The 12,890-nt window shown below is 32.0% G+C and overlaps 1 protein-coding gene and 1 pseudogene across 1 annotated transcript; one reads left to right on the forward strand and one right to left on the reverse strand.

The window, feature by feature from the left end:
• Window positions 1-4,757: 4,757 nt before the first annotated feature.
• Window positions 4,758-6,046, reverse strand: LOC107001534 (mediator of RNA polymerase II transcription subunit 20a-like). Its single transcript, XM_015199535.1, has 5 exons — window positions 6,033-6,046; window positions 5,798-5,940; window positions 5,396-5,574; window positions 5,191-5,280; window positions 4,758-4,979 (listed from the first exon to the last, which is right to left on the reverse strand). The coding sequence occupies exons 1-5, from the start codon at window positions 6,044-6,046 to the stop codon at window positions 4,758-4,760; spliced, it is 648 nt and encodes a 215-aa protein (XP_015055021.1).
• Window positions 6,047-8,667: 2,621 nt separating this feature from the next.
• Window positions 8,668-12,477, forward strand: LOC107001535 (annotated as a pseudogene).
• Window positions 12,478-12,890: the final 413 nt, after the last annotated feature.

A 12,890-nucleotide genomic window follows, 5' to 3' on the forward strand; every position in this document is an offset into this window, starting at 1 on the left:
TTAGAGAATATATTTCCCAATTTCAGAAAAAAAACAAAAAGAACGGAAAACAGAAGTGAGAGTTAAAAGATGAAGAAGAATTGGAAGAGTGAAATCAGTGTGAGAGAATATTTTTTTTTAAAAAAAAACATATGAGAGCGAATGAATTGGAAAAGGTATAATTCAGGTGAGATAAAATAGGGTCTAAATTAGGATACACAATATTTTCTAAAATAATGACATTTTTACATTTTTACTAAAATTTATAAAATATGAATATTTTTAATAATTATGTTATGATTTTTGACTAATTTGCTAATTTATCCTTTAATGCACGGGCTGGCCCAACTCATATAGTTCAAGCCCCTTAGGCTAATGGGCTTATTTAGGTTGGGCTAAAGAGTCTTATTTTCAAATGGGCTCCAAAAATCTTGGCCTAATCCAATCAAATCACGAGTTGACCCAGACTCAACCCTAATTGACGGCTCTACTCACTATCGATATTTTCTTTGCTTTTCAAGTATTCAACACAAGTGAGTCATGAGTTTTTTTTCGTAGATCAATTGTTTATTGATTTTTTTCTTTGTTGCTTAAGTGACAGATTCAACTTAAGTTCGGCATGAGCTTATCAATTTCTAATTGATTTTTTCTTTGCTATTCGAGTGAAAAATCAATTCATGTTAGATGTTTCTTAATAATCAATTTTTAATTGATTTTTCCTTTTGCTGCTCAAGTTACAAATTAAATTCAGGCTAAGTTTGAACTTTTCGCAAAAGATGAATATATTTTATTGATTTTCTTTTTCTGCTCAAATGACAGTTTAAAATTAGGTTAAGTTTGAGTTTCTCTGAATAGATTTTTTTAAGAAATTGATTTACCTTTTAGTGCTCAAGTGACACATTCAACTTAGTATGCTGTAGTATTTTCTCAATAGATAAATTTATTAATCGATTTTTTCTTTGTTGCTCAAGTGATAGATTCAACATAGGTTAGATTTGATCTTCTCTTATATGTAAAAAAAAAATATTATTTTTTTCCTTTTTTGTTCAAGCGACAGATAAACTCGGGTTAGTTTTGAGCTTTTCTACATAGTTCATTATTTTTTTAAAAAAATAAAAAATATTTGTGTTAGGGTTAGTTTGTGCACACTTTAAATATGCCACAGAATACCTTCTATATCTCACCAACATAGTTACTGGGTAATTTTACCAACCAAGGTTCAACTTATACTTTTTTCTCGCTGGGATTTCGACCTTAGTATTCACGCCCTTGGATGCGGATCATTCAATCATTTAGCACATTTCTTGGTGCTAGCAATATTATTTATAATATTGTTCAATGAAACCTATTGAGTATAGTTAGAAGTTTTTTGGTTCCAAAATATAAATTTCAGTGATGCACTTTTACTCTAACCTTAATTTTTTTCTAATTTATCATCAACTAAGTAAAATAATTACCCCAATAAGATTTGCAAAAATTATGAAACGTGAGGACCCTAACCTTGTGTTATGAAAGAGTAACAATTAAAGATGCATGCAAACTATATAGGAATCTATAATTACACGACAATAATAGGTATAAATATAAAGATACCCTAGGAATAGACAATCAAAACACATCTAGTTCGTTTGCGGTACAAGAGCTACTCGATATCATGATATTGAAATGCAACTATTTCCTTTCCAAATGGTTATGAGATGGTTTAGACCATGTAGAAACAATTTAGTCAAATATTTTGTAATTAAATAATCCCTAACTTGGCCTCAACTTGCTATTGAACACTCAAACTTTGACGATGCTCATCTAGACATCTCAACTCATCTCAAACTTCGTGTTCGGTTGTGTTCATACTTTTATGCATCTATGGTTTCTCTTGTAGCTCTACATGTCATTTACACCAACTTATTTTAATCTACTCTCAAAGTAATCTCCGGAACAAAATTGATTTAGCAGGCAACACAGAGGACAAAATCTCTAATGGATCATCACATGTCCTGAGAAGAAACCTCAGCTTTCCCTTCAACTGCGTCTGCACTTAAGGTAGTTGTTAGCTATTTTCCGTTCAACTGCGTAAATATATATTTTGCATAACCTCAAAATAAGAGTATGTGTCTTTTGAAGATTCCCCAACTTGCTTCAAGCGTATCAACAACAAATGTTGAAATATGAAAGTCCATTATAGTGGACAATATCAAAGAGCATAAGAAGAAAAAGAGGAGCAAAAACAGAAGAACATGCAAGAAAAAACAAGTTACTAGACTCGAAGAAAGAGAGCCTTCAACACAAGAAAACCAAGCTTGGGATGAAAAACAGAAAGAGCTTTCCTCTTTCTAGTTTAAACTTATACCACAGGGAGGCAAGTAAGTACCAATATACCAGGCACATCGCTCCAAAGGTTGTTGTCTCATTGATTTGACATAAATTTTTCTTTTACTCTTGGCAGGAAAGAACTTACATTGCCTCCCCTTGACAGGCTCAATATCCATCTCAAGTAAGTTTTTGCACACGCAACATTGATTTGTCAGTAACTTTAGTCGAAAGAAGTTCATTGCAAAAATCTAAATTTGAATGATCATGCTGATGTGATAATTTTATAAGCTAAATTCTGCATTTCTTTGAACTAGTTAGTTATATAAAATTTAAGAATTAGGAATTTTAAAATTTTTCCCTCTTATTTGAATAAATATAATAATTCTTACTTAACAAAGATAAAGGAACTTAAGCAATTGATGATCTCTTGGATTAAAAGACGAACAAATATAAATAGCTAGGACAGCTAAACAAATTTTTATTTTATACTACATGAAGTTATGTTGAAAATATCACTATGCTACTGCTTTGCCATTGAATCGTCTTTATATCATTTTGTGCAGGTGAATATTGTTTGTTGTGGTGAAAAGTTGAATAGAGATATGATGCTCAAAGACATTCAACTTAGATGGAAGTCACACCTTCTCAATTCTTGAAAGTGAAAGACAAAATGGAAGTTGGAGGAGGCTATGACTCAGCTAGGATGCATCAGAAGCGAGAAGCTTCAAACTCCACCCAATAAATAACAAGTGTGTGGCTACTAAAATCATGGCTTAAAATAAGTGAACTACCTATATCACAACAGACTTAAAGACTAATCAGTAGACACTTTTTGACGTGCATAATAATAGTCTCAGAGCTATTAGTACCTTAATTCCCTGCTTTATTAAAGGCAAACAATCTATGCTTCCGACTTGTATTGTCTAGTTTCCAACGAAATATTATGCTATAGACTTCTATATTAGCAATTTTTTCAGCATGCATCTTATAATAAATGGGGTTTTTTGATTCTCACTAATTTGTATTCCTTTTAGGGAGATGGAATTGAGACTATTTTACCTATCAAACTTTATTATAAGATTTAAGCATTTAATTAGTCTGAACAGGTCTTTAATCATTAAGATCTTGAACAATGTCTTAGAATCATTAAGATGTATTCTTTTGTGGATAATATTCATTGTCACACTCACCAACCACGACCATTAATCACTTCTTTCATCATAATGACGCGAAGCATCTTCCTGAAATTTAACTCTGAATATGAAATTTTTTGTGAACTTGAGACTTTGTACATATCTTGGTGTTACATAATTATTTGATTTTCCTTTTGTAGAATACAAGCTATTGTTTGCATTTCACCAAATAACATCTAACACTGAGTTTATCTCGTCAATATCGATTTGTCTCCTATATTTTTAAATCTCATACTCATCATCATGTAAATTTAAATGACCGATTTTGCAACATTTTGCAACTTGAATATGAATGATTTAGACCTTAGGTCATCAAGTGCATATGTTATCATTAAGATTTAAGCATTTAATTAATCATTAAGTGTTGAACAAAGTATTAATATCTTGTCTAGATAATCTACCACTCTATCCATAATCACTAACCATCACCATTATTGTTATCAATCACCAAAAACCTTTGTTATCACGACCACCATTGATATTCACACTTTATACAAGCTCATTCGAAGGCAAATATCGTTACACATTCTATCATATAGAATACTTAATGAACTCGATGTTTGGTGCAAAATTATATTATACTTATTGGTTTCAACTTCTACTATATGTTTTGATAAATATACACTTTGAGTTCAAAAATGATCGTGAGCTAGATTTGCATCGTCTAGCTTCATATTACCTATCCTCTAGGAAAAGGCCTTGTAACATTATACTTGTGGTGATTAGGAATATGGGTGGGGTTACAATGGTGTTTTATAACTTGCAACATTATACTTGGGATAATCAGGAATACGAGGTTACAATGGTGCTTTATAACTTGAAACGTTATACTTGTGGTGATTTGCTTTTCACAAAAAAATGAAATAAATGGAAAATGATATTATGTGGAGTCATGATAAAAGTTTATGTAGCCAAACAATTGCACTAACAAAATTCCTCTCTAAATAAATTATCTACATGCTTTATTTTCCTTTGTAAATAATATTAACATATATACTATATTTCCTTTTGAGCAAAAATGTTTAATCTCCAAATCTTAGAAGTCCATAAAATCTTAAAGAACCAATTCTTCAAACAAAAGAAATCATTTAATTTCCATATCACCCACTAAAAAAGAAAAGGAATTACATTGATCTGAAATCATATAGTAGCTTCAAGATTGCTTACTATTGATGTGCATATTCCCAATTTATTTATGAAATAACGAACTCATTTATGAAGCTAAGGAAAAATGTTATAAAGTCAACAAATATTCTAATTTCTTGTTGGTTGGGATTATTGAGCTGTTGTTGACATTTGAGCCAAGATGCTAGCATATTGTACAACAGTATGTCGTGAAGTGTATTGATCAGAGAGGCCAAACTCTGAAAAATTCGGTTCAGCATGCACAAAATGACCTGGTAATGATTTTTTCCCAAGAGTTTCCTTCAATATCTCGAAGAATTCACTCATAATCAGATGTGATGTTTTCCATGAGGAAATCGGAAGATACTCCATCTACAAAAAAAAACATCTTATGAGGCAATCATTCTCATAACAATAATTATTTTTTTAATTAGGTAAAGTACAATAAATGAATTCCTCTCCATGAAGTGTAAAAAAACATAATATTTTACAACATAACTATTTCTTTTTAATTTTAAAAAAACGTTTAACTACATTATAAAAAGCTTCAACTGAGAATAAATCTCTAAAAGTATTTGCATACCTCCATAACTATTCCCCTCAAGTTCTCAGAATTTATTGGAACAACTTTGCCTACTCGCACTCGGAAGTCACCAAGTCGATACTGAAACCCCTATATCATACGAATATTTTAATGAGTATTTATGAAGACAAGATTTTGATGGTGCTATATAAGTATATCAACCTCAATACGAATAATAATTTGCAGATCTCAATATAATACAAACCTCACAATTAAGTGCAAACTTTATTCTGTAAGATTGTAAGTTCTCCATTATCGTTTGCATTGATGATTCTGCTTCCACAATCAGTCGTTGCCTACTAAGTGCCATGTAAAACTTGTCGGGTTGTTCTTGAAGTGAAGCCCCCAAAAAATGTTGGGGAAATTTTGATGCATTTGCTTGTTCTAGTAAAAGAAAAAAAAATGCTAGATATATAGATTATCTTACATTTAGATCTATTCTTGATCCAAAAAATTTCAATACTTCTTCATTTTTTAATACATTATCTTAAAAAGGAGAAAAACTTCCCAAGTCCAATCTTTATAATTCATCAAAAGGAGAAAAAAAGGAAGTTCATTTCTTTATATTGCGTTTACGGACATGATTTATTAAGTAATGATGAAATACCTTTGAGCATGGGCTTATAGAAGCAAAAGGTATTTTTCCATCCCCCTTCTTTAACACCATTAATGCTCTCAACACAATTAGATACTTCTATCAGTATTTGACTATTGATTGTTGTACCTGCATTTGGTTGCCAACACAAAACCCTAACAACAAACAAAGTAACAAATTGTACACTTAAACATACACACCAATATCATTCAAAATGTTATGTTTCTAGTGAATTCAAAATCATTACCATTTGATTGACATGTTGTCGATTGCCAGTACAATTTTCTTTTTCCTCTTAACAAAAAATTTGTTCAAAAAGAAGAAAAAGCTCTTGCTAATACAAGGAAAGATAAGAAAATGAATCTTAAAGTCTTTATGTTATAGTTTGAAATTGTCTGAAAGCATAAAGTTGTATTTATAGTGGACAAGTACCTTGAACATAAATCAAAGTCATATTTGACTTTTGTTACTAAAATTTCAACAAGGTTACCTTGTATGGTCAAACTTGTTAGATAATCAAAATAGTATTTCTTTTTCCTTTTAATATATTGTGGAATTAACAGTTTTTCCTAATTAGCATCGAAGATAGAAAGAGAAAATAATAAATATTCATTCTAAAATGTATGTCAAGATTATATTTGTCTGAATGTATCTAGTCAATATTAATATATTTATTTCTCTTAATTAATATGCCTTTTTTATAAGAAAAAAATTTATGCTTTGAAGGATGAAAAAATCGTCAAAGATTTCATGAATGAATATGAATTATTTTTATTAGAATAAAATTTTTACTATATTTGTTTCATTTTATATGATTTAATATTCTTTTTGTATTTTTAAGTAATTCAAATAGTGTTTTCATTCCTTGTAGAATCAATAGTTTTTCTTAATCTATATTTTTCCTTAAATGTATTTCTTAATAAAAATTCCCTAGAATGGTACTATTTAGTTAACATATTTATTTTTATTAATTAATAAGCCAATAAAAAAAAAGATGTTTTGAAGGATTAAACAAATCAAAATACTCATACACCGAATATGAATTGTTTATATACTATCTTTATTTCATCTTATATAATACAATTCAATATTGGGAGTCAAATAATTTCTTTCAAAAGTTCTTATCTACCTTGCAAGCTTTTAATTACAAATTTCTGACTCAAGTTAAAAAAGAATTTAAACTATTTTCCACATCACCTATCGCATTCGGAATATTACATTATTTTATGGTAATTAAAAGAATTTATTTGTGTAATTATCCTTTTATAAGTTTTCTTTTAATTCAGACCAGTGAAGGATCGATCGGGCAGGATGAAGTGCAGATCAACTAATGTACGATCATTCAACTTCAAAATCATACAAAGTGACCTTTTGGATTAGCTTAATTAAAATTAATAATATGTAAATTTTAAGTGTAAAAATTAATTTTATACATAAACTGTTACAAATTTGAATAGAGGTAATGAAATCGATAATAAAAAACTGATGTGTTTGGCAAAAAATATTGTTAAGTCGTCCTACTATTAAAATGATTGAACGACCCTAATAATGCCAAAAAATTATACATTAAAACTAATTCTCTATACAAAAGAACAAATGGCATATACCAATTAAAGAAATTTGGTGAAGATATTAGATATATGTATTGTAATACCTAAGACAATAAATTGTTGAACCTTTTTTGTATGTGGAAAAATTTTGTAGACCTCAATTTCATGTTCGATAGAATTTTAGATTTTTTACATTCATTTTTTGGACTTACATATTGATGAATGTTGTTTTATTATCAAGAACTTATTGGAAAGTGATGAACTACAAAGAGAATTCATCTTTTGTTATATTGAAAATGTTGTCGTTGTTGCATTTTTTGTGAAAGGTAGATAAGAGGAAAGGGCGTGCATACGACTAGAACTCATTTCAATCAAAAGAACTTCAATCAAAATGTTAAAGTAGCTGTGTCAAAATAAAGCTCAAGCCATTCAATCCACCGAATTCATTCAAGTTTGGATGGATCAAAATTTATCCATCTATTAGCTCAATTTTATTTCACCAACTCATTTCAGTTCATAAAAAATTGAATTGATATGTGGCTCAAATTAATTCACAAGTAATCTTATCAAAATGTTTTTTAAAATGACATTTCTTTATTTAATATGTTATATATAGTCATAATAAAGAAAAGTAATAATTTTGTTAAGAACTAAAAACATAAAACAACAAAATAAAGGAATTAAGTATTAGTAAGAATTGAGCGCGGGATGAGTTATTATCATCCGCATTCTATCTCATTTTAGTCAATCTATTTCAACTCAAATAGCCTTTGAATAATCAATAATTCACATATTTATAAACTCGTCTTAATTACATTCGGAAGCTAGGGAAGTAACAAGTACTCGTTTCCAGTTCACATGAACCCAATACCTTTTGACTCCGAAAAACACGTTTGACCATAAAACTCACACTAAAATTTAACTTCAAGTAGAATTTCAAAATTTCTGAGAATTTGAAAAATAGCAAAAAGTTGTTTTCACTTCAATAGTAGAGAACAAGGTCTTCAACATGACTCGCTTGATCAATTGCAGAGAAAATTCCAAAAGCAAACATATACTTTTACTTTTTATCTACATTTGTTTGTCTGCCATATGGAATCAGATTTTTTGAAATGTTATCTAATCAAACATTCCTACTTTAATAATGACCCCACTTCTTTTTTAGTTTTCATTGTCATAATATAAATTATTCATTATTGTTCTATTTGTTAAGCTTTCCTTTAACAGAAAACTAGTCTCTCTCTCTCTCTCTCTCTCTCTATATATATATATATATATATATATATATATATATATATATAGCAGAGTTCAGAATTAATTAATTAATCAGATATGGAATTGTTTATCTATTGTTGTGGAAAAGGTAACGCACTGCTTGATGCAGCCAGTTGCGCGAGGGATTGGGTATATATTTTACTACAAGAGCAACATCAGATGAATGGATAAAGAATGTGAGAAGCTGAAGAATATCAAAAGTGAGGTCCAGGAAAGAGCGGAAGTTGCCCGGAGAAACTTACAACGCATTTCACACAATGGCGAAGCTTAGTTAACTAGTGTTGATACCACTACTGAACATGTGTAAACTGTAAGGCAAGGTACAAGTGAGGTTGAAAGGGGTTGCTTTTATGGTTGGTGTCCAAACTTGAAGTCACGTTACTTGCTGAGCAGGAGAGCTAAGAAAATTACATTGGAGTTGATTCTACTTCAAAGTGAAGGCACCAATCCAAATTCTTTCTCCTTTGATCGTTCAGTTCAAAGTCATGAGGCTATACCTAGTAACAGTGGTGAGGTGTTTGACTCTAGAAAATTCCAAGAGGATGAGGTCATGGCAGCTTTGAAAGACGAAGGGGTCACTATGATTGGGATATGTGGTAGGGTGGTGTTGGTAAGACAACACTAGCTGACAAAATCATACAGAAGGCGAAGCAAGAAAGGATGTTCAATGATGTTGTTATGGTAATTGTCAGTCAACAATCAGACCCTAAAAGAATTCAGGGTGAGATCGCTAGAAGAGTCGGACTGACATTAGAAGGGGATGATATGTTGAGTCATGGAGACCGGTTGTGTACAAGGTTAGTGGATCAGAACAGTCGCATTCTTATAATCTTGGATGATGTATGGAAGGCTCTTGATCTAAAGAGACTTGGAATTCCAAGTGGAAGAAACCACAAACATCAATGCAAAGTGATATTCACAACGCGTTTCCAATCTGTTTGTGAAGCAATGGGAGCTCAGAAGATCATGGAAATTGGGATGTTATCTGGAGAGGAAGATTGGATCCTTTTCAAGAAGAAATTCGGTAATTTTGTCGACAATCCTTCTATACTTGACATTGCAAAAGAGGTTGACAAGGAATGCAAGGGGTTGCCGCTAGCAATTATTACAGTTGCAGGAGCACTAAAAAAATCTTAAAACCAAGCCTCCGTGGGTTGTGCCCTTGAACAATTAAGAAGTGCAGAAACAAGAATTATTCCTGAAGTGCCCAAAGAGATGTATAAACCTCTAAGGCTAAGCTATGATTTCTTGAAATGTAATGAATCCAAGAACCTCTTTGTGCTTTGTTCCTTGTTTGAGGAAGATAGTGATGTCTGTCCGGAAGAGTTACTAAGATATGAAAGGGGGCTTTGCATCTTTTTAGAAATCAGAAAGTTAGAACATGCAAGAAATACGGTGTGTCTTCTGTTGGAAACATTGAAAGATTGTTTCTTCTTAGCCCAAGGTTCATACAAAAACTATGTGACAATGCATGACGTGGTCCGTGATGTGGCTATAAGTATCGCGTCTGAGGGAGAGCATAACTTTATGGTAAGTCACCATGTTAACTTAGATAAGTTCCCAAGAAGAACTTTTTATGAGCATTTCACTCACATGTCTATAGTTGCAAATAAATTTGATGAGCATCCTAGACCAATATTTTGCCCAAACTGATGTTTTTAATGTTGAAACTCCGGGTTGATGAATATTCATTCAAGTTACAGGACGATTTTTTTGATGGAATGGATAAACTCAATGTCTTCAGCCTGAGTGTATATCGGCAGTACCCCGTTCTGCCTTTGTTGACATCCATTCAGAGGTTATCAAGTTTGAGGACGTTGAGTCTGAGTAATCTAGTGATGGGTGACATATCCATTATCGGGAATCTTGTCACTTTAGAAATTCTCAGCATAAGAGATTCTCGGTAAGTGGAAGTGCCAGTGGAGATTGGAAAATTAACCAATCTAATTATGTTGGAGTTGCGGAATGAGTGTAAAACAATTGAAAGGATTTTAGCAGGTGTCTTACCAAGGCTAGTTCAGTTGGAGGAATTACATATGGTTGTAGTAGAATATTGTAGTTACTCCACCTTGAGTGAACTGAAATCCTTATCGAGATTGACCGCACTTACATTAAGTAAATGTGCCGAAGATGTTATCTACAGTAACTTGAGACTTTCCTCCAAGTTGACACGGTACAATCTTACAGTGAGTGACATGTGGACTTCAATCATGGATGATTACGACAGGAATATTACTTTAGAGGTCATGGAGACCAGGCCATTGGGTAATTGGATCCACTTGTTGAAGGAGAGCGAATTCATACATTCAACCGGAAAGGGCTCTAATAATGTATTGACTGAGTTGCAACAAAATAAACTTCAGAATGTGAAATGTCTCCACCTCGCTAGATGTGATTTAGTGACACATTTATTGAAGAGCTCTGGGAGGAGACATGAAATAATGGAGTTCCCCAATTTATATGAGTTGAAGCTTCAATATCTGAAATGCCTGACTCACTTTTGCAGTGACAATGTTGAGGCCATTAAGTTCCCTCAGTTATGGAAAATGATCTTCGATGAGTTACCTAAGTTCCAAAATTTCTGGCGAACAGCCAACAACTCCATCACTATCTCAAATCCTCTTTTTCATGAAAAGGTTTGCTTCTTATCGTGAAAGTAGCTTACTTTTTCAATTGTTATTCACAGGGCTAATTTAAGTTTTAAATATTTCTCTATTAGTTTATCATTATTTGAATTTCATTATCTTATTTTCATTTTTGTAGTGGGAAAATAAATAGATATGGAAAAGGAAGATATAAGTAAGAACAAATTTAAGACTTTTTTTTAATGACCCTCTCAAGTTTACTTTGGGATCATATGAGTTGAGCTCAAATAGGCTATAAAATCGAGTTTGGTTATGACCCACCCAATTTAACATATTTAATCTCAATAACTTTTAACATGTTGTTATTTAACTTTTATAACCTTAATTTGAAATGTATCAAGGCTTGAATAAATTCAGTTTGAACTCAATTCAAATTATCTTGAGTTGAATCTATAAAATTATGGACGGATTAGACTGGTTACCTAGCTCCAAGTTTGATACATGAACATTTGCAGGTTTCTTGTCTCAACCTGAAAGAGCTAGACATCTATAGTTCTAACATAAGTTCTCTATGCTCTCACCAACTTCCAACTGCCTACTTCAGCAAACTTGAAATATTGGAAGTAAAGAATTGTAGAAAATTTAGAAACTTAATCGCTCCATCGGTGACCAGAGGTGCTCGGAATCTACAAATACTATTGATAGAAAATTGCTTGTCAATGGAAAAAGTGATCACACAAGAGGAACAACAAGGAGAAGAAATCATGAATAATGAGCCCTTATTTCCCCTGTTGGAAGAGCTGCAGCTTGAAAGACTGCCTAAGCTGGGCATTTCTTTCTAACAAAGTGTACTCTCGAATTTCCTTTTCTCAGAGATGTGAAGATTAGTGACTGCCCTATAATAAAGACGGTTATTCAAGAGGGAGTATCTGTGAGTACACCGGGTCTTGCAAGGGTGATCTACGATGACAGGGTGGAAGTAAATGATTTGAATGAATGGATACAACAGAGATTCAATTCTAAGGTTTGTCTTGCTCCACTAATTGTACAACTAATTAAATCTAGTGCTCTCTTTCTATCTTAACTTTATAGTAATAGTAATATTCAGATACTTATTAATGTTTGTCAATTGAACCAACTTCCTTGTACAGTATTTTCAATTGGAAACCTTATTATTCTCTTCTCCCAGGAACCAAATGCTAGTGAAGGCACTACCGAAAGTGACGAATCTGAAGCTAATGATGGCGACAAATCTGAAGCTGCTGATGACTCGGAAGGGTGAACCGTGATTTTGGGGTGATGGCAGAAGCTAGTGATGTCTATGAATTCAAAGATAGCTAGGAATTGATAGTCCATGTTAATTCGAACATGACCTAATACCTATACTGTTGATTGTTGATTTTAGAAAGAAGGGGCGCATCTTGAAGAAGCAGCATAAGCCTAAAGTAATAGCCTATTATGTTTTGTCCGGCCCCTTTGATATCTTATTAATCAAGCCCTAGCACCTGTATAGAGTAAGATGCTTATGATGGACGTAACAAGCATAGGCATATCGATATGATAATCCATGGATTCACGTGAACCCAACTGTTTTTGCCAAGAGACATTGTATTTGTATCAGTAATTTCCTTATAGTTACATATTCGGATTGATTTTTATCTGGCGTTGGTTCCTCATAAAAATACTCATAATGCA

Source organism: Solanum pennellii, chromosome 10, assembly GCF_001406875.1.
Source record: "Solanum pennellii chromosome 10, SPENNV200".
NCBI lineage: Eukaryota > Viridiplantae > Streptophyta > Magnoliopsida > Solanales > Solanaceae > Solanum > Solanum pennellii.

Coding starts and splice junctions, on each gene's coding strand:
- LOC107001534 (XM_015199535.1), bottom strand. Junction 5,281..5,395: donor AGTTTGCACTTAATTGTGAG/GTTTGTATTATA, acceptor CGTATGATATAG/GGGTTTCAGTATCGACTTGG. Junction 4,980..5,190: donor TGAGGGGAATAGTTATGGAG/GTATGCAAATAC, acceptor TTTTTTTTGTAG/ATGGAGTATCTTCCGATTTC.